The 22,742-nt window shown below is 40.2% G+C and overlaps 1 protein-coding gene and 1 long non-coding RNA gene across 17 annotated transcripts in view; one reads left to right on the top strand and one right to left on the bottom strand.

Moving 5' to 3' along the window:
- SYNJ1 (synaptojanin 1) overlaps positions 1–22,742 on the top strand; it is a 98,610-nt gene that overhangs the window by 58,506 nt on the left and 17,362 nt on the right. For all 16 annotated transcript variants that reach the window (XM_063720806.1, XM_054542756.2, XM_054542758.2 and 13 more), the window contains 9 exons: positions 2,280–2,420; positions 2,718–2,910; positions 3,782–3,940; positions 10,988–11,144; positions 11,746–11,863; positions 11,964–12,179; positions 15,525–15,603; positions 18,548–18,710; positions 22,272–22,481. In XM_063720806.1, the coding sequence (XP_063576876.1) occupies positions 2,280–2,420; positions 2,718–2,910; positions 3,782–3,940; positions 10,988–11,144; positions 11,746–11,863; positions 11,964–12,179; positions 15,525–15,603; positions 18,548–18,710; positions 22,272–22,481 (1,436 nt within the window). The remainder of the gene's footprint in view (positions 1–2,279; positions 2,421–2,717; positions 2,911–3,781; positions 3,941–10,987; positions 11,145–11,745; positions 11,864–11,963; positions 12,180–15,524; positions 15,604–18,547; positions 18,711–22,271; positions 22,482–22,742) is intronic.
- Positions 860–7,536, bottom strand: LOC129052367 (uncharacterized). Its single transcript, XR_008517377.1, has 3 exons — positions 7,462–7,536; positions 1,158–1,257; positions 860–969 (listed from the first exon to the last, which is right to left on the bottom strand). It is a non-coding gene; the product is annotated as an uncharacterized LOC129052367 (long non-coding RNA).

Here is a 22,742-nt window from a genome sequence, read left to right as displayed (position 1 = left end):
TCAGGAGAAAATTATAGGCTGAAATAGTCATCAATCTTGCAAGTGACAAATATTTTATTAGCCAAAATGAATAACAATTCACATCAGGAAAATTGGAAAGAAATCAACTTCACTCATTTTGTTTTTTGATTATGTTTCCTGAAAAATATATTCAGGTCCTAAACTAGACGGTAACTCTGAGGGTTCCTAGTACTAAGCGCATGGATCAATTGTTTGTCTAAATAGAGTTTAATCAAATTCTTCTTTAGGCTAGGTTTAATCAAATTCTTTAGGCTGGGTATGGTGGCTCACACCTGTAATCCCAACACTTTGGGAGGCCAAGGCAGGTGGATCACTTGAGGTCAGGAGTTTGAGACCAGCCTGGCCAACGTAGTGAAACCCCATCTCTACTAAAAATACAAAAATTAGCTGGACATGGTGCCCTGTGCCTGCAATCTCAGCTACTCAGGAGGCTGAGGCAGGGAGAATCGCTTGAACCCGGGAGACGGAGGTTGCAGTGAGTGGAGATCGCACCACCGCCCTCCAGCCTGAGCGACGGAGCAAGACTCCGTCTCAAATATATATATGTGTGTGTATATATATATGTGTGTGTGTATATATATATGTGTATATATGTGTATATATGTGTATATATATATGTGTATATATATGTGTATATATGTGTGTATATATGTGTATATATGTATATATGTGTGTATGTGTATATGTGTGTATATATATATGTGTATGTGTGTATATATGTGTATATATGTGTATATGTGTATATATGTGTATATGTGCATATATATGTGTATATATATGTGTGTGTGTATATATATACACATGCGCACACACACACACGTATATATTCTTCTTTAATAAAGTGGTGAATATTTATTCATTTATTTAAGCAGTACCTACTGAGTACCACTCTAAGTACCTCCAATGAATCAAACACACAAAAATCCCTATCTTCATGGACTTCATATTCTAGTGGGAAGAAACAGACAGTGAACAGTAACAACAATAAGTAAATTATACAGCATGTTAGAAAAGTGCAATGGAAAAGAGAGGAGGAGGGGATCAACTATAGGGACACAGGGAAGTGCTGGAAGTCTCAAATGAATGATCAGGATAAGGTTCATTGAGAAGATGAGGAATGAGTTTCAGCTACTTACGAGGCTGAGGTGGGAGGATCGCTTGAGCTCAGGCAGAGGTTGCAGTGAACCAACATCCTGCCACAGCACTCCAGCCCTGGGTGACAGAGTGAGACCCCATCTCAAGAAAAAAAGAGAGATTAGGAGACATGACAAGCAAATGCAATATGTAGACCTTGTTTGGACCCTTTTTAAAGAAACAAACCAACTGTTAGAAGATTTTTTTTTAATAAATGGGGAACTTTAAGTATAAACTATTAGATGATATTAAAGAATTATTAATGTTTAAATGTGATAAGGTGAAGAGGATGGAAAAAAATAGGTTGGCAAAATGTTGGTAATTTTGAAATGGGTATATGGTGGTTTATTTAATGATTATGTCTTCTAATTTCCCATAGCAAGATTTTTTAAAAAGACATTAGTTATAATTTAGAAAAATTTTGAAAAGTGGGGAAATGTATTTGGAAGCACATATAGTCACATATATGTGCACAGTTAGCTGTCCTTATCCATGGGTCGCACATCTTTGGATTCAACTCATCAAAATATTAAATATTTTTAAAAATTGTGTCTATACTGAACATGTGCAGCCTTTTTTTTTTTTTGTCTTTTTTACTTGCAGACTTTTTTGTATCGTTATTCCCTAAACAATACAATATAACAACTAATTACATTGTATTAGGTATTATAGGTAATCTAGAGATGATTTAAAGTATACGAGAGATTTACATGGGTTATATGCAAGTATTACTCCATTTTATATAAGGGACTTGAGTATCCTTGGATTTTGGTATCATGGGAGGTCCTGAAACCAATCTCCCACAGATACTACTATACTTCTCTGTGACCTTAATGAATACTTAAGGAAAAAGTAAAATGTATAAGTTTGAGTTTACTCACCCAGTGAGTAGCCATTTAATGTCTTTATATTTTATTTGTAAAGAAGTAATAGATTAGATTTTGAAATGTGGTTTTCTTTTGGCTAAATTGTAGATTTTCCTTTTTAAAGGAAACAAAAACAGCCTAAGCTTCCTTCAGAGTCTTAGGAAATTTGGGTAGATAAAGGTATAATTGACAATTGTCATAAAATAGGCTATTGTCAATACCTTTTTAAAAAATTCTCTTTTTAATATTTTCTTGTAGCACAACAAATCAGAAGCTCTGGGCTGTAGAACTTCAGAAGACAATCTCCAGAGACAACAAGTATGTGCTGCTGGCTTCTGAACAGTTGGTGGGCGTCTGTTTGTTTGTTTTTATCAGACCACAGCATGCTCCTTTTATCAGGTCAGTAAACAGAACACTCCTCTAAGGCTACTTCCTACCATTAAATAACAAGAAAAAAGCCTAGAATGTTTATTGTTTCAGTTCTTCAAACAAAAACTATCCATAGTTCTCGTTTTAAAATGGGGTTTTGGGGGTTTTGATTAAAGACTCACCAATAGCTTCACTGTACTATTTCAAAGGCTTGCCCTCAAAGTACCCTACCATGTGTACTTATATGATTATGTATATTCCTAATTTCATATGCACATGGAACTCTTGAAATTTCAAATCTGCGATTTAGAATTCTTTGTTTCAAAGGGATGTTGCAGTTGATACTGTGAAGACTGGAATGGGAGGTGCAACTGGAAATAAGGGAGCAGTTGCAATCCGAATGCTCTTCCATACAACCAGCCTTTGCTTCGTCTGTAGCCACTTTGCTGCAGGGCAGTCACAAGTCAAAGAAAGAAATGAAGATTTTGTAGAAATAGCACGAAAATTGAGTTTTCCTATGGTAAGCTCTTGCTGCTTGTTGTTGAAGATAAAGCTTTGAAATGTATTTTAATTTGCCCCAAATTCTACATCAATGTTTTTGAAAATTTAACATAGTTCCTGGAATCATTAAGAATATTCACCTAAATAGATATGTCATGTGTATTAACCCAAAATATCTGAGACAGGGCTCAGTCAATTTAGAAAGTTTATTTTGCCAAGGTTAAGGATGTGGCCATGATGTAGCCTCCAGAATTCAGAATGACATGTGCCCAAGGTGGTCGGGGGTACAGTTTGCTTTTATACATTTTAGGGAGACCTGAGGCATCAGTCAATATGTGTATGATGTACACTGGTTCAGTCTGGTAAGGCAGGACAACGCGAAGTGGGGGCTTCCAGGTTAGAAGTAGATAAGAGGCAAAAGGTTGCATTCTTTTAAGTCCTAGATCAGCTTTCCACTGAATACACAATTTAGTCTGGCTCAGTGAATCTGCATTTTTGCATAAACAATAGGGCAGAGGAAGCAGTCAGATGTGCATTTGTCTCAGGTGAGTCTCAGAGGAATGACTTTGAGTTCAGTCTATACTTTGTCCACAGGGAATTTCCTGTGGGCAAATTGTGAGGGAGTTATGTAGCTTCTTACCTTTGGAGCTATCTTATTTAGGAGTAAAATGGGAGGCAGGTTTACTTGTCATAGTTCCTGGCTTGATTTTTCTCTGGGCTTAGTGATTTTGGGGTCCTGAGATTTATTTTCCTTTCACATGTGTTATTACTGTTGGGTTAAAGAAACAGGACATGGGAGGAGACAAGCATATCTCAGGCAAAGAAATAGCTGTAAAACATTTTTGAACATTGATTGTTTTGGATTTAAAATTCTATCTCATTGCTTTCAGGGAAGGATGCTGTTTTCCCATGACTATGTATTTTGGTGTGGTGATTTCAACTATCGAATCGATCTCCCTAATGAAGAAGTTAAAGAGCTCATAAGACAGCAAAATTGGGATTCTCTTATAGCAGGAGATCAACTTATCAATCAGAAAAATGCTGGACAGGTATATCCATACTTGAGAAAATACTTGCATTAAGATTTTGGGTCATGAAACATACCTTTTTAAATCAAGATGTTTTAAAATTTTCTTGGGGTCTTTTTATACTTAAATATGCATCTGTAGGTAAACAGATAATAGAATTATCTTTCCTTAAAGTGTAGCAGGATGAGCCACAGACAAGAACCCTTCGGACACTGAGTTGTAGAAGGAAAGGGCTTTATTCAGTTGGGAGCAGCAGTAGATTCATGTCTCCAAAAACCGAGCTCCCTGAGTGAGCAATACCTGTCCCTTTTAAGGGCTTACAACTCTCAGGGGGTCCATGTGAGAGGGTCGTGATCGATTGAGCAAGAAGGGGGTACGGGACTGGGGGCTGCATGCACTGGTAATCGGAATGGAACAGAACAGGATAGGGATTTTCACGATGTTTTTCCATATAATGTCTGAAATCTATAGATAACACAAGCAGTTAGGTCAAGAGTTGATTTTTAACTACCAGGCCCAGGGCACAGTGCTGGGCTATCTGCCTGTGATTCCACTTCTGCCTTTTAGTTTTCACTTCTTTCTTTGGAGGCAGAAATTGGGCATAAGACAATATGAGGGGTGGTCTCCTCCCTTATTCCCCGCTTTGAGAACTTCACTCATTAGTGGGAGTTCTCACTTTCATCCTCACTACCCATGTCTTCTTCCAAGACAGATCAATAGTGATTCATATAGTACACTTGTTGTGCTGAAGCATTTTGGTGAGCTAAGGTAGTGATGAAGCTCTTTATCATTTGAAGAAGTACAGGTAGCAAACAAGGGAGCAGTAAGCAGGTTCCTATTACTATTATAACTCCTATTATAAGAGGTTTAAATCCTCCTAGCACTGGGAACCATTTTTCAAACATGGCCTCAGGATCAAATCCATGCCACACTTGCACAGGCACATGTGCCAGTTTTGTCATGTCTCTAACTATGTCTTCAACTACTTGCCCTTGATCATCTGTGTACAGACAGCAATTAGTAAGGTTAAATTTCCCGCAGACCCCACCTTCAGCTGCTAGCAAGTAGTCGAGAGCCAATCTATTTTGATAGATAGCATTTCTTATCTGAGATTCTTGCTGGGGCAGAATAGTCAAGGCTCTGCCGGTTTTATTAGTGATTATTTCTAAGACAGCTTGTAACCGTATGATTCGGTTGAGCATGTAAATGGGGGTCCGGTATCCCCACGAGCCATCTTGTGCCCAAGTAGCAGGCCTGTAATATTGTATGATTCTCTCAGGGGGCCATTCATCATCTTTCCAATTTCCCATAGCTATGCTTCTCTTTTCGCGGGCAGCATAGACAGGGAAACCCAGGAGTTTGCCTGTCTTTTGGGCAGTAGGAAGAAAGATGGTTTAATAGTGCCAATAACACAACTACCTGCCCACTGTTTAGGTAATTTGGCGTAAGCTCTATGCCCACATATACAGTATAATCCAGTGGGGGCTGTCCAGTCCTGGTGGGTCCACACGGTTTGCAACTTTTGGAATTTACTAAATGGATTCCTTTCTGTGTGATTTGAACTCCACCAAGTGACTGTTTTTGTGGTACCATTATACAGTTTCTGTCCCAGATAACTAAGTCATCCTATGGAGTGAGTGAATTCTTTTCCTTCTCTAGCTATGCAATATTGTCCAATAATTGAGGTTTTTAGGACCCAGAAATTATCAAGGTGATTCTTTTGAGCTGGGAATTCATCAGGAACTGGGTCTGTAGGTACTAATTCTCAGGCTTCTCATGGCCATTGATCTCCCATTACAGTTCCTCCACATACATAACATGAAGTGACATTGGGAGACTAGGCTACATGCTTGGCTAACTGCAAAAACAAATTTCTTGTTTTTCCTGGAATTTCTGGTACTGGCACGTTTTGTTCATCATAGGAAGTTTGAAGCACTGGCTCAGGAGAGTGTTTGTAAACTCCTCGAACTAAGATATTTACTCGAGGATCCAGTCCAGCCCCATTGATTCCTAAGGTCACACGCTCCCCTTTTTTCCAGCGAGGATCAAGGGGATTGGTTGTTACTAGCTATAAGGGGTTACATTGTCCCTTAGTACAGGAAGAGCCCACTTTTTCCTTTCTGAAGCTGTACTGGATCCTTTTCATTTTTTATCCAAGTGGCCCAAATGACACAAGACCAGTATCCACATTGATTTCCACACAGTCCTAATTAATGACAAATATACTTATTTTTGGTCATATAGCCTTTTTTTCCAATCAAAAGAGCCACACCCTTCCTAACTTATTGCTATTAATGACAGCACAGGCATCAAATTTCAAGATTATGCGTTTGGGCACCCCTTTTTCTTCTGTTTTGGCTAATACTTGTATCATTTACGAGTCCCCATCAGTCTTCAGTCCTTAATCTTACTTCAAAAACTGTGGACATGGGAGGCTCAGAGGGATCATAACACACATCTGGGCGGTCGTTTCCTGGGCTACATACCTTGTACTGAGTGTCATTATATAAACATGTTCCTTTTAAAGTTCCTAGGCATTCATAGTAACTATAGAACAGAAAGATTGTTTTAACTTGTTGCCCTACCTCAGTAACCTGATGTATACACTGAGAGCAGTCCTCTATGCGGGAAAAATCCGTGGAAGTTTTTATTATACAAGTCCAAATTATAAGGAAAATGAGTCCCACGATGATTCTCCTCATGCCTCAGCTGTGCGTAGACCAGTCAGCTTCCAGGTGTGACTGGAGCAGGGCTTGTCATCCTCCTCAGAGTCACTTTCAGGGGTTGTCTGGGCTCGGTTTTGCCTCCCAAGTTTCAGCAGCTGCAGGTTTCACACGGCTGTGGTGGATCCAGGCTGGGATTCCTTCTCCTTTACAGCCGTGGGCGTGGTCAGGATGACGGTGTGAGGTCTTTTCCACTGTGGCCGCAAAGGGGCTACGTTCTAGTCCTTGATCCACATGCGATCACTTGGAGAGAAAGGGTGAACTGGGGAGAATAAGCTGACGGGACACCTCTCATTTACCCGTTGAGATTGTTTGTGTAATTTTTCCCAAAGCCCATAGCTGTCGCTGTAACTCAATTTCACCTAACTCTTTGTGGAGTGCCTGGAAGTCCCCCTAGTATAGGAGGAGGCCTATGATACAGTATTTCATAAGGGGAGTATCCTGTTTTCTTAGAAGGGATGCATCTAATTTTAAACAATACCATAGGAAGGGCCTGTATCCATTTTAATCCTGTTTCCTGACATACTTTCCCTAAACTATTTTTGATAGTCTGATTCATTCGCTCCACCTTTCCGGAACTCTGAGGTCGGTAGGCGGCATGTAGCTTCCAAGTGATTCCTAATGCCTTTGCTGTCTTCTGTACCAAGTCAGCCACAAACACCGGCCCGTTATGTGAGCCGATTCGTAAGGGCAGTCCAAACGTAGGAATAAGATCTCGGAGAAGCACACGGGTTACTTCGTAGGCCTTTTCAGTTTGTGTTGGATAAGCCTCCACCCACCCAGAGTAAGTACACACAAGAACCAGCAAATAATTGTTACCTTCACATTTTGGCATTTCTGTGAAATCCACCTGAAGATCCTCAAAAGGAGCCGCTCCATAAGCTTGTATGCCGGGTGGAACAGTGGGGCCTTGCCTCGCATTGTGCTGTCAGCAAGTAACATACCATTGTGCTACTGCTTTGGCAAGGGCTGGCAAGTGTGAGATGTAGAAGTACCGGCCTAACAACTTTTCAAGTGACTCTTGACCTAGATGAGTGGTTTCATGCGTGGCCAGTATGACTGTGGCTCTCAGCAACTGTGGCACAGCTACCTTCCCATCTGGCAGTCTGATCCATCCTTCTTTTATTACTTGCCCCACTTCTGTGTGGAAAAAAGTCTTTTTCTTCCTTAGAATAGGTAGGTACCAGGTCAGGTGTTTGAGGGAGTGAGGGGGCTGCTATTGATGCACAGTGAGGGGTAGATGCTGTTTTTCGAGCTTCTGAGTCAGTTCGGGAGTTTCCTAAGGCCACTGAGGTGGAGGCTCGCTGGCGTCCCCTGCAGTGCATGACTATCACCTTCTGAGGTTTCCACGCTGCCTCTAATAATTGTAGAATTTCTTGTTGATATTTTATGTCCTTTCCCCCAGAGTTTAACAGGGCCTTTTCCTTATATAATGCTCCATGCACTCGGAGGGTTAGAAAGGCATATCAAGAGTCAGTGTAGATGTTTACAGTCTTACCTTCACTGAATTCTAGAGCCCGAGTTAAAGCAATGAGCTCAGTCTTCTGGGCTGAAGTGCCCTGTAGCAATGGTTTGGCTTCAATGACAGCATTCAAAGTTACCACCGCATATCCTGCACATCTTTCTCCTTGTGGATTGATGAAGTTGCTCCCGTCCATGTATAACTCCCAGTCTGCTGATGCCCATGGCTGGTCCCGAAGGTCAGGTCTGCTAGAATAAACTGAGTCCAACACTTCTACACAGTTATGCTTGACCGGGCTCTCTCATACTGGGAGCAGGGTGGCGGGATTTAGGGTGTTACAGACTTCACTGGTTATGCGGGGATTTTCACATAGCAAGCTTTGGTACTTGGTTAATCTAGCATTTGTTAGCCAATGATGTCTTTTGGTATTCATCAAAGTTACCACAGTATGGGAGGCCTTTATATTCAGGTTTTGCCCAAGGGTTAGTTTATCTGCTTCTTGTGCTAACAGGGCCATTGCTGCCAGGGCCCTTAGACATGGGGGCCAGCCTTTGGAAACCCCATCTAGTTGTTTTGAGAGATAGGCCACTGGCCTTGGCCAGAGCCGCACAGTCTGGGTTAAAACTCCAACTGCCATTTTTTATCTTTCTGACACATAGAGTGTAAAGGGGTTTGTCAAATCTGGTAGTCCTAGGGCTGGGGCCAACATAAGTTTTTCCTTTAACTCATGGGGGCCTGCCACGCGCTGCTGTGGTGAGGCGTTCGACTGGGGCAATTACCTACCCAGGAGTGCTCTCAGGATCCGCATTCCTCAAGCTGGCCAGAGTCCCCCACAGGGATGCTCCACAGGGCAGGCCTAAGCCGCCTAAGGGGCTGCCTCGACCGTCCGTTAATAACCTCACTTCCCAGTCAGGGAACCAAGAAATGTAGCAGGACGAGTCTCAGACAAGAACCCCTCAGACACCGAGTTGTAGAAGGAAAGGGCTTAATTCAGCTGGGAGCATTGGCAGACTTAGGTCTCCAAAAACTGAGCTCCCCGAGTGAGCAATTCCTGTCCCTTTTAAGGGCTTACAACTCCAAGGGGGTCCGCGTGATGGGGTCATGATCAATTGAGCAAGCAGGGGGTACGTGACTGGGGGCTGCATGCACCAGTAATCAGAAAAGAACAGGACAGGGATTTTCATGATGCTTTTCCATACAGTGCCTGAAATCTGTAGGTAACACAAGCAGTTAGGTCAGGGGTTGATTTTTAACTACCAGGCCCAGGGCACGGTGCTGGGCTATCTGCTTGTGGCTTCCATTTCTGTCTTTTAGTTTTTACTTCTTCTTTCTTTGGAGGCAGAAATTGGGCATAAGACAATATGAGGGGTAGTGTCCTCCCTTAAAAGTAATAAAAATAGGAAAGAGAAAACCCATAATAATTCCCATAAAGAAAAATATATTATGTATCTATAAGATTCACTTTCAAATAGAAGGATAAACTTTTTTTTCCTTGGCAATAGTTTAGAATCTTCATCTTTAGGGCTGTTTTTTTTTTTTGGGTTAAGTCCTGTGGTTATTGACTTTTCTTTTGTTTCTTATGTCATCTGACTTTTGAAACACTTCTTAAAGCTTATGACCACAAAATTTGGGAAGAATGTATTAAATTTTTTTTTTTTTTTAGGTAAAAGGATCAGTGGCCATCTGGTATGGTGCCTGGTGATCACCAGACTTGAATCTTTGGGCACCACATTACCTTTTCAGGCCTCAGCACCTCATTGAGAATAAGATATCAGGCTAGATGTTTCCAGAATCCCATTTACAGTTCCAAATGTCTCATATAGCTCAAAGATCAGGCAGAATTCCCTTATTCATGCAGTTAGTTTAATCAAATGTCAAACAAGTGGTATTGAAGCAGGATATTTCCCTGACCCCTTCGCAGGTGGGAACTGGAGTGCATGGGCACTGGCGGGGCGAACTCCGCTCACTTGACCCGCTGCACTCCACCCCTGTAGGAGGGGGAGTTCTGGTGAGTGAGTGCAGGAGCTGGGGTGAGCGCTTTTGGGCACCGGCAAGAGCGAACTTTGTACCAGGCCCATGGCAGCGTCTAGGGGAGGGTACCTCCAACCCCTGAAGCCCCAGAGAAAGTGTTACAGTGCAGTTTTAGCTCTGCCGCCTGCAGATGGCTTAAGTGTTAACAGCTTAGTGGGAGGTCAGTGCGACAGCCTTATGCTCCCACACTCATGGCACCTGAGTTCTTATCCGGCGTCCGGGAGGAATGAGGTCACATGAACGAACTGAAGATGGGAAATATGGGGGATTTTATTGCTGATGAAAATGGCTCTTGGCAGGAAGGGGAGCTGAGAAGGGGACAGAGCAATAAGATAATCTTCCCCTGAAATCCAGCCATCCCATGGCTGGACTCCTCTCCAAAACTACGCTGCCAAGCTGTCCCTTTGAAGTCAAACTGCTTCTCTCTGACATCCAGCTGCTTCTCCTCTCTCTGCCAGCCGAGCCTGGGGTTTTTATGGGCACAGGACTGGGGGCAAGGCAGGCCATGGGTGGTTTTGGAAAAAGCAACATTCGAGCGGGAAAACAGGGATATAAGTTCTCATTTGGGGCTCTGGTAACAGGCTTTTTGGCTTGAGGGTGGGACCCAGCAAGGGCACCCACCCACTTCTGCCCAGAATTTCCCTGCCTCCTGTCCCTATCAGTATGAAAAAGGCTATGTCTCAGGTTATTTTTCTAAGCTTTGTTCCATTCAGCTAGAAGTGTTTGTCAGACACATACAGATTTCTTCTGAGAGCATCCAGCACGTAATAGACATTTAATGGATGACTGTCTGAATGAAAACGGAACTTGTTGCTGTTTGGGAATAACTTATTTTGCATATGTTTATTTTAGATTTTTAGAGGATTTTTAGAAGGAAAGGTAACCTTTGCTCCGACATATAAGTATGACTTGTTTTCTGACGACTATGACACCAGTGAAAAGTGCCGCACCCCTGCATGGACAGACCGTGTCCTTTGGAGAAGGAGGAAATGGCCTTTTGATAGATCAGGTTGGGAAATGGACTTCTTTATTTAAATGAACTAATGTAAACTTATGAGGAAGCAGGGAATGACATATTATCAAATGAGGAGAATATTGTTTTTCAAGAAAGTTAACTGGAATAGAATAAATAAAATTTAAATATGTCAGATTTTTAAAAATATTATCAGATCTGTTTATAATAACTTATTTAATTTTTCAGCATATTTTCATATAGTTTCATGTAAAGAGAAGCAAGGAAATATTTTTGTGAAATTTTTAATTGAAGCTAATTTAGGTTTTTAGCTAAGCTAACTTTAGTGGTTTGCATATGTTTTGAACTGCCACTTGTCTCTTGAATTGTTTATGAAACACCATTTAGTCACAGTCCTTTAAGTAATCGCGGAAGTAAAGCCACATCCTAATTTTTACTAAATAAAGAATAAAACGATAACTTTACCAAAACCTTTCGAATTTAAAGGTGTTTAGACTGCCTGCCTATTACCAAGTGTTTCTGGCATTCCAGCCTCAAACCACTGAAGCTCATGAAAGGGAGGAGAATGCCTCTTTGCTCTACATGATCTGTCCTGCTCATACAGCTTCTCTTGTGTTTTCTTTTCTTCTGACTGCAGCTGAAGATCTAGATCTTCTAAATGCTAGTTTTCAAGATGAAAGCAAAATCCTGTACACGTGGACTCCAGGCACTTTGCTGCACTATGGAAGAGCTGAGCTGAAGACTTCTGACCATAGGTTTAAGCAGTCTCAGTTTTTCTAATGGTGTTTGAAATTTGTTTGAAATACACCCTTTTAAAAACATTTCTAATACATCTATCTTCCTTTATGCCTTAAGGCCTGTCATTGCCCTGATTGATATAGATATATTTGAAGTTGAAGCTGAAGAGAGGCAAAACATTTATAAAGAAGTAATTGCAGTTCAGGGTCCACCAGATGGTACAGTATTGGTCTCAATCAAAAGTTCTTCACCAGAAAATAATTTTTTTGATGATGCCTTGATTGATGAGCTTCTGCAGCAGTTTGCAAGTTTTGGTGAAGTTATACTTATAAGGTAAGATGTTTATTATGCAAAAGTAGCTTGTGATTCATAAACAATCATTTCTATATAGAAATCACCTTATTTGGGGAAGGAGAGAATTTAAAAAAAGAAAGCTATCACCTTATTTAGTGTTTAGTATATGAGTATTTTTATTTCCAAACTAAAGAAAGATCATACTGTGGATATTATTCTGTAGGTTTTATAACTGAATTCTCAACTTAGCTTAAATGAATAGTAAAACTTTTTTTTTAAGACAGGGTCTCACCCAGTCACCCAGGCTGGAATGCAGTCATGTGTTCATGTCTCACTGCAGCCCCAACCACCCAGGCTCAAGCAGTTCTCCCACCTCAGCCTCCCAAATAGCTGGGTTTACGAGTGCACACTACCATGCCTGGCTAAGTTTTGTTTTTTTTGTTTTTTTTTTTGTAGAGGCAGGGTTTCACCATGTTGCCCAGGCTGGTCTCAAACCCCTGGCCTTAAGTGATCTGCCCAGCTCAGCCCCACAAAGTGCTGGGTTTACAGGCATAAGCCACCACATCCAGCTAAACGGTGAAACTTTATGTGAACAATTGAAAACAAAAATAGGTGCAAGTTCAGATATGAATTCTCACGATTCCTGTAAAATAGAACATGTAACAAAACCCCATAAAAAAATGAAGCTGTGATTGCTATTTTTTTTTTTTAAGGAGAGATAAGAGTGACTCCCTCCCTGCCTCAGTTAAAGGAATTTGAGTAATTTTAAGTATGTTTAATTTCTAACAAACAGAGATGTGATGACTAGTCAAGAGTCATTCCCTCTAGTCTTGGTTTCCCTCATTGATCTAGCCATCTGCCTTTTGCAGAACCAGATGCCTGTTTCCTTGTTTTAAAAACGTTGTCTTCCAACTATACAGCAGTTTTGAGAGACTGAATGATGTGCATGTGTGCATGTGTTTGGATTTCATAGGGAAAGAGGTACCATTAAATCCCTTTAAATACCATTCATTTGCTTAGTTAGGTATGTTTTATAGATATTTGGTGGGCAGATCTCTATACTAGTTGCTGTAGAAGAGCAGAGGAGAAATGGAAGATACAACTCCTGCTTGTAATCTAGTAGGGAAAGTCAGCATGTGTGTAATGACACTCCCAGATCCTAAAGGGCGTAGTCCACAGAATTAAGATGGTATGACTTCTACAGAGTGAAAATCAAAGACACCTCAAGTCCTTTCAGAGAGTAAATGAACAAATGGAGAAGAAATTGTGTTTAGACTTTCCTCAAATCTTTTGACGAAGATCTATCCCAAAGCTTTCAAATTAAACAAAACATTTAAAAAATCTTAAGGTTCTAGAAAGTACACAATGAAATCTGCAAGTATACAGATGACAGTATACTTTGCCAAGTACAGAAATGCCAAACCACCAGAAGCATTATGTAGACTGTGTGAGTGGGCAGCAAAGTAGCAGATAAATGTCTTCCTGAGCAAATGTAAAATACTGCACTGAGCTACAAGGAATCCAAACTGTATAAGGGATGAAAGACTCTGATACAGGAAAGGGACCTGTCTTTATAACCCAACCTCTAAAGAACTTGTTAAATTGAAGCCAGAAGTTTTCCCACAAATGTTTGTCATCATTAGGAAAAGTATTGGTAAGAAACTAAGGCATTAACCTAACATTATAAAGCCATGGGGTGTCTCCAACCTGGAATATTTTGGTTGTTAAACCCCAAGATGACTAAGTTGGAAGAGAAAAAGCGAACACTGAAAGTCAACAAGGAGAGGATCTCTCTAAGCAGTGAGAAGAAACTGATTATTACCTTTTAGTCTAGATTAAGACAGCCATTAAGGAGTGAGTAAACCCTGTGAACCCCTTTATTTTTAAATAAGAGGTTCCCTGGAAATGTGTATGGGATAAATTTAAATACATACAGATGCTTACATTAATTGAAGGAAGAGTCTAGAAGCTTTTACTGTTGTGAGTGAAAGCAGGAAGAAAATATAGCTTCCGAAAGAACTTACATAAATCAATAGATATAAGAACCAGAATCCCTTGTTAAAGTTAGAAATGTGTAAGGGGCACATTGCTGATTGAGAATAAGGGCAAAGATATTAGCCCTAACCCAGGACCACAAAAGTGTTGGTACCTATCAAAGAACAAATAATGTTTGGGGTTTTAGGGGACTGGTGTGGCATAAATGTATGCTTACAGTGGTGATTATAACCTTTGGAGGAGGGATAGTCTCCATTGCCAACAATCTGAAAAAGATACCTTCGTGTAGTTAGGTAAGAATGGTCTCCCCGTGTATTTCAAAGGATAGCATCCTGCAATTTAGTTTTATGCCAAAGAAATTGAGTCAGTTGCCTCGGTCATATCTATGGGATTGTAGAAATCTGTTCCCTCCAGGCCCTTGATTTTACCAGGGTGAAGTACTTGTGCATACTTTTGTTTTGGCCTTTTCCTCTTAATATTCATAATTCATACTTTGGAATCCTAGTTTAAGCAGGGGGTTAGGGGGAGAGTGATACTCTGTGTGTGTGTGTGTGTGTGTGTGTGTGTGTGTGTGTGTACATGTTTTCCTCTCTCTCATTGTGGAAAAATCTGTAAAGATTTCTGAACTTGTGGTTCAACTCGCCAAATTATTTCTGTAATAAGATTGATAACATCATAATTTGTTCTTTTTTGAATAATAACTTCATTACATACCCATGACCCTCTTCAGAACTTCTTCTGTCCTTTTTATTTATTTTTTTCCTCTTGAGAGTTTTTTTATTTCAAAAGTAAAAACTTGGAATCCTATCAAAGACCATTCAAGTCCCAAAAGAGTAAGTGTTTGTCAATGACAAAAGACAAGGAGCATAACTTATCTAAGGCTTCTTGGGGCCAGTCTGGTTTTGTTTTCTTTCACTGGCAACTCTCATCTTTTTTGATCATAGGAAATTTTCTTCAGGGAAGTCACTGAGACAGTGAAAATACATAGTACTGGGTTGTGGGGTCAGGAGACTTGGATCCCAGCCCTGTAACTTATTCTCCTTATAGAGTCACTTTGAACAAGTCACTTAACCTCTGTCCCTTTTTGCCTTGTCAATGAAATGGAGGATTAGATGGGACTGGATTAGCAGTGATCACAAATGAGGTGCACAGACTCATTTCTTGTGGCTGTTCCATTAACATAGTATTTGAAATTGGAGTTAGAGTGTTTTTAGGGGAAGAGTGCCCTCTCCAGGTCACCACCAGCCCTACCTGCGCTCCCTCCTTTACTTTTTACTTCCTGGCCTCTTGCGGCCCTTGTTAATGATCAGTAATCATGGGAGTAGTCACTGAGCTTGTTATGTCTATGGTATTAATTATGGTTTTTTATTGTTTCTCTCTTTCTTAAAGATTTGTAGAAGATAAAATGTGGGTTACATTTTTGGAGGGAAGCTCTGCCTTGAATGTTCTGAGCCTAAATGGTAAAGAGGTAAGGTAGCATTTGTTGATTCTAAACCATTCTGAAATTAAATGTCTAAAGATGGTATGATATTTTTATAGACATGCAGCAAGATTATCTAAATGGGAGGGGAAAAGACCTTATGGTATGTTCGAGGAGTTATTTAATGTTTTTTATTTACACTGGATTTCTGACTAGCCTAGGCTTATTTTGGTCCCTCCCCAGAGATATTAACTGTTGATATAGACTAAGAAGGAAACATGTTTAGCACCTAATTTGATTTATTACATTTTATGATGCAAAAAGTTTTAAATTTTTAATTGGGGGTAGTCTGGCTTATCTGTATAGTAGAAAAACATTCTATCAAGTGAAGAAAATGCATTATATACCAGAAAACAAGGGAGGGAGGTGCTCATTATTCCTAGGAATTTGTTTCATTGGCTTGGCTTACCTAGTTATCTTCTTCAAACATAACTAAATTAATTTCCAGAGATAACAAATCCATCCCATTGAAGTATTTTAGAAATTTTTAACGAATGGAGATATTCCTAACCTGTGATTTGAAAAGTCATTGATGACGGAAACTTACACTGTTGGCCTGGAATAGTTTTACTTCTCTGAAGTGCTTCATCTGTCATTTTTTTCTGAACTCTTTTAGACCCAAATCCTAAATTTCTAAGTATATGGTCAGTGCACAGGATAGATTGTACTCTAGGCCTGATTCCTGCAGCACTGAGCAACTCCATGAGCACTGTCCTGAGCTTCCTTTTCTGTCACATCAACTTCTTTGGAGAAAAAAAATTCTTTGTATGTATTAGGCTGGGTGCGGTGGCTCACGCCTGTAATCCCAGCACTTTGGGAGGCCGAGACAGGCGGGTCACCTGAGGTCAGGAGTTTGAGACCAGCCTGGCCAACATGGCAAAAACCCGTCTCTACTAAAAATACAAGAAGTAGCCAGGCGTGATGGTGGGTGCCTGTAATCCCAGCTGCTTGGGAGACTGAGGCAGCAGAATCACTTGAACCTGGGTGGCAGAGGTTGCAGTGAGCCAAGATTGCACCAGTGCACTCCAGCCTGGGCAACAGAGTGAGACTCTGTCTCAAAAAAAAAAAAAAAAAAAAAAAAATTCTTTGTGTGTATTGCTTTTGAAATAGGTTTTGTAGAGTTTTGTTTGTTTTCCTAAATGTAATACTAGTATACTCATGTAAAATCATGTATCAGGAAATATGGAAAAGAATTAAAAATAAGACCACTCACATAATGCTACCATTCTGAAGTAATTTCTCTTAACCTTCATATTAGCATATACATATGTAAATACAAATGGGATTTTATATACACACAAACACATTAACACAAATGGGATATGTGTATACGCAAACACAAATTGAAACCATGTTATAAAGCTATTTTCTTACTACCTCTTATGACTGTGTCAGGGACACCTTAAACAAATATGTCATTTTTAATGGCTTCATTAATTTCATTATGTGAATAAATATATACATTTATTAAACCAAACTCCTATTCATAGACATCTAGATTATTTCCTATTCTTAATTATTAAACCCAATATTCCAGTGAACCTCTATGTATCTTTTTTAATATTTTTTTGGTCTTCTAAATTTCTTCCTTTTCATTTGGCCCTGGTCTCTACCAAGGGGATATTCCTAAGGAATTACATCTTAATTGGCCATTATGGTGATAGGTATTTAAGAATGCTTGTTAGTATTTTTTGATGAATATAAAAGAATTTTGTTAACTTTAAAAAGTAATATATGACTTGTAAAGCGTGTTAAGTTCTGAAATTGGATTGATTTTCATACTCATATCTACTTGGCAAGTAAAGGATTATGAATTCTTAGGATTCTGACTTTAAAGCTCAGTGTGGATGCTAAATTACTAATAAACACAGCTGTGCCACTCAGTTCAGCAACTTTCAACCTCTCCATTATTATGCCTTCAAGGAATTCTAATATCAGTAATACTTTGAGGCAAGGAAGATCTGTACCCACCAAGGTGCCAACTGTCAGCACAGCATATTGATCACAGCTACACAGTTCATTTGCAAATACCAAAAATATTCACATCTTGTTCACATTAAGAAACTCTTCAAACAAAGGAAATTGAAACTATGTGGGAGAGAGATTAAATTTAGAAAGCAAGTTTGTTATAAGAATATGGGTTTTAAATGAGAACTCCTTTCTAGTGCACATTTTATCCTTGACCAAAGAGTCTTGCTATTATCAGCAAGTTTTCTTGAGAGTATTTTTTTAAATACATTGACACGATCTGCTATAACTTGATTATAATGTCTTGGTTGTCGTAGATTATACTTTAGTCTAAAAGTCACCCAAATTTATAGAGAAGGCAGAGTGCCAGTTTCACAGGTAGAAGTCATTCTGTTTTTAGAATGATTAACTTTTGATGAAGATTTAAAATGGTGTTCAGTTCTCTTAATATTCTTCTGACATTTGAAATGCTAAAACTGTATAGGTTAGCACTTAGCAGCTGACAATATAGCAGCTCTCAGGACCATATGCCAAGTTAGGAAAGACCAAATGAACAGGAACAGGAAATGCATTTTAAAGATTTTCTGCTGTCTCTTTTGTAGTTGTTTCACGTGGGAACAATTACTTAATCTGTGAATCAAAATAAAGAAAGTATAAAGTTATGTAGCAGAGTTGTTGCTGAATTTACATCTGGCCAGGAAAACATAGTGGTTGTAGCAAAGGAAACTTGCATCTCTGGGCAGCCTAGAAAAGATCTTTATTTATCACCACAGGTGTTTAAAGGGAGAACTGGGAACAACCTTTAAACTAGTTTGAAATTTAGTATATGTGAAAGAACTATGCTGAATTGTCTAACTAAATTAACTGTCTATACCATTGCATAGTTTAACGAAGTCAGCCTCTTTATTCCAAAACAGTTAGCTTTCATGTTAATCTTTATTTTATATCTCTTTTACTCCACTAGTTATTGAATCGGACTATAACTATTGCTTTAAAAAGTCCAGACTGGATCACAAATTTGGAAGAAGAAATGAGTTTAGAGAAAATTAGCATTGCATTGCCATCATCAACAAGCTCTACCCTGCTTGGTGAAGATGCAGAGGTTGCAGCAGATTTTGATATGGAAGGTTTGTTTCTTAAACACGTTTACTTCTTGTAGTTCTAGATATGTTTTCTTCCCATCTGTAAAGTCTTATTTTCCAAGTTCATCTTTCTTCTTCTTCTTGGGACGTACATAGCACTATTAATTAGAATGTATTTTGGCCAGGTGCAGCAGCTCATGCCTGCAATCACAGCACTTTGGGAGGCTGAGGAGGGCGGATTGCCTGAAGCCAGGAGTTCGAGACCAGCCTGTCCAACATGGTGAAACCCTGTCTCTACTAAAAATACAAAATTTAGCTGGGCGTGGTGGTGCACGCCTGTAATCCCAGCTACTCGGGAGGCTGAGGCAGGAGAATCGCATGAACCCAGGAGGCAGAGGTTGCAGTGAGCCGAGATTGTGCCACTGCACTCCAGCCTGGGCAACAGAGCGAGACTGTCTCAAAACAAAACAAAAAAAACAAAACGAATTTATTTCACATCATATTGTGTTTATTTTGCATATACTTTAAATGTATTTACCATTCTTCCAATCAAATATTAAGACCTTTACAAATGTTAATTTATATTCTTATTGGATAAATACCCAAATTAGTATTGTTGGTGTATGGTTTAGTCCCAATAATTAAAGTTAAGGTAAAAAAGTAGAAGTTCCAGAAGGGTATTCTAAGAACAGAAATGAATTTAAGTAATTACGCCGAAAATTTCCTTAACCATGATTTAAAAATGCATTTGTTTGATGGCAACATTATCAAAAGAAAAAAATTTTAAATGCGTTTGTTTTCTAACACAATATGCTATTCTAGCCAGTTTTTCATTAAAATGCATATTGTAATGCCCTGTATAGCTAGGTACCACATTTAAGAGTTGAACGTCTTACAAAGTTATCTCATTTTCACATTATCTGTTCATTTGTTTACTCAGTCCACACATATTTATGTAGTACCTTTATGCCAGATACAGCTGGGTGCTGGAGATTCGACAGCTGTGGTTCTTGCCTTTCCAGAACTCATAGCTTATTGGGTGTTACATATAAGTAAGCAGGCAATTATAATAAAGTGACAAATGTGATAATGAATGGTTTTGTGGTAGCTCATGGGAAAGTTGCTTAACCTGGATTTGGGAAATTGGGCAAGGTTTCCCAGAGGAATTGAAATTTAAGTTGAGAATCCAAAGACTCGGGGAGAATGGAATTAATGCTATAGAGGAGTGATCCAAGAAGAAAGCATGTGCACAGCCTAAGCGGGGATAAAGAGGATCCAAATGGATTATGTAGGGATGTTTGTGAGGGAGTAAATGAAGAAAAGAAATGCAGAGAGGGAAGTAGGTGTGGGATGGAAGATTAATTTTGTTTCAGATATGTTGAATTTGAGATGTTCATGGAGTCAATCAAACATGAGTCTGGTGCTCAGGAAAGAGCTCTGGAGTCAAGGCAGCTCTAATGGCGTGCAAAGTCACGGGCATTTGTTAATATAACTTTGGCCAATAGGATTATGACGAGACAGAAGAGAAGGAATCAAATATGGAGAAATACAGACCTGGGATTGAATATGTGGAAACACAGAGTTTAAATATAGACAGAAGAAGGCTGCCCATGAAAAGAAAATGAGAAGAAACAATGGCAATTGTTTCTAGAAATGTCAAAGAGCCAAGAGAAATTCATGGCTTAAAAATCAAGGAAAGAAAGTGGAGCATGGAAGGGTAGTAGTCAGTAGTGTCTTGTGCCACAGAAAGATGAGAAGAAGTGAGGACGGAAATGTGTCCTTCTGATTTAATAACAGGAAGGGAAGCTGTTGTTGACATTTCATGAGAATGATCTCAGAAGTGGTGAAGTCAGATAGTGGTAAATTGGTATGGACGGAAGGTGAAGAAGTGGAGAAAAGTGTCTGTAGACAACTCTTTAAGGAAGTTTGGGGGGAAAGAGAAGAGGGCAATTGCTCTAGGAAGATTGGAGGTCCTAGGGTGGTGGTTTTGGATGGGACAGGCTTGAGAATGCACAGTGCTGATGGAAAAGTAGAGGAGAAAGGGCTGATGGTTCGGGGGAAGGGCAAGGCAGAATAGTAAAGCAGTGTCACTGAGAAAATTAGGCTGGGTAGGGCCCATTTGTTCCATCCTCAGATACCCAAGTGACAACCATGTAATGAGACTCCAGCTTGGGGGCAGGCTGTTGAAGTAGGCGTTCCCATCTTAAGACTTCTCTCTTCTCTGTGAAGTGTTGAAGTTATCTGCAGGAGTGGGACAGCTCACGGTTTCAGGAGGGTTGAGGAGTTTTGCAGTAAAGCTCCTGAAGAGCAAAGTGTGAGGGGAAGAGCAAACCAGGAAATCATGGAATTGCCAGGCACTTTTAGGCCAGAAGAGACTGAAAAGCATAATTTCAAATGTGACTGCAGTTGTCAGGACTGGGTGGTTTTCTTTAGCAGAGGCAGTCAGCAGTCCAACTGTTACCACAGAAAGATTAAACAGGGGAACCAGTGCAGGGATGGGGTTATGTCAAGCACGTGCAATGGAAGAAGAGTGAAGTAGGGTAATGTTTGAGATGAAGAACCATAGAATCTGAAGGTAGGTACGGAAGAAAGCAGAATCAGATGGAGGTAAAAGAGGGATCAAGCCCTGGCTTCTGAAGAAATCAAAAGAGAAAGAGTAGCCAAGGGAGAGAACTGAAAAGCTGGGAGGCCAAAGTCAGAATGAAGCTTTTGAGTATATTATTTCAGAGGAGTGCAGTTCTGAGGGGTGTGAGTTAGGAGTGGAGGTGAATGTCCATAAGGATAGGACCAAGGCATTTTGTTATTGAACGAGTTGTCCAAACGGACTTTGATGCCACGCAGAAAGATGGTGCGGGACCTGACTTACAGTCTTGCTCTCTGCTTAGTCCTCAGTGCTTGGGTTCAGGAAATGGAAGAATGGACGTTGGAGATGACTGTAGCAAGTGGGCATAGAGGGTGTTAGATAAATTCCTGATGGCATAGCCTCAGAGCAGTAGGACTTTTTGTTCAGGATTAGAAGACTAATGTTCTGGAGTGGCAGTTAGGTTGCAAGGGTTACCTTGACCCCACTTTCCTACCCAGAAGTAAGTGGAGATGAGGAGACCCTGGGGGAGAACCAGTGTTTACTTAATTAAAGCAAAGCGGGTCTTTGTTGGGTGAGGGTTGCAGGGAGGAGCCTTCTGGGGGAAGACTGTGTGGCTCCTGAGAGCTTGTTGACTCTGAGGCTGGACCTGGGTTGGGCAAGGGAGTGGGGCAGTTCCACAGAGCACAGTGGACAGGTTTGGAAGGAGAGCAGGAAACGAGTTGGCTTGCACTGGAGAAGCTGCTCTGGGGCATATTGAAAGCCCATTGGGTCACCCCAGCTCCAAGTGGTTGGTCACCTGGCATCTTATTGCTCAGAGACAATAGATATCTTTACATCTTCTGAAACAAGCATTTCTACTAATTGTGGTTTTATACATGCCTTCATGCTTAATCCATGTGTGTTTGCAATGACATAATGTTCATATTTGTTTTGTGTATTTTAACTTTTTAAAACCTAAGGTGAAAAACATCTCTGAGCAAGTTAAAATGGAGTTATCTCTGATCAAGCCTGCTTTTCTTTAGGTGATGTTGATGACTATAGTGCTGAAGTGGAGGAACTTCTTCCTCAGCATCTCCAGCCATCTTCAAGTTCCGGCCTTGGTACTTCCCCCAGCTCTTCACCCCGAACTAGTCCCTGCCAGTCACCTACGATATCAGAGGGTCCTGTACCTTCCCTTCCCATCAGACCAAGCCGAGCACCGTCAAGAACTCCCGGGCCTCCCAGTGCACAGAGTATGCATTTTATTTGAAAGTTTTGTATGGCTTCCTGTGGCCAATGTGCTTGATATTGGAGAGTCATTGTTTAAGTTTCATACCTAGGTGATAAAGTGCACCGTGTTTTCTCCGGTACAGAATAGGAAAACTTGTAGATGATAAGCTCTCAATGGAAAGGAAACTTGCTATAACTGTCACTAGATGACAATTGCTCTTAATCTTTTTTCTATGTGGTTAGGTTTGTCTATGTCTTATAACTGATGATTTTCTATGGTATGA

The sequence above is a fragment of the Pongo abelii genome, chromosome 22 (genome assembly GCF_028885655.2).
Source record: "Pongo abelii isolate AG06213 chromosome 22, NHGRI_mPonAbe1-v2.0_pri, whole genome shotgun sequence".
Classification (NCBI taxonomy): Eukaryota; Metazoa; Chordata; class Mammalia; order Primates; family Hominidae; genus Pongo; species Pongo abelii.
Note: the sequence above shows the minus strand (reverse complement) of the source record. Positions and strands in the feature narration are given on the sequence as shown.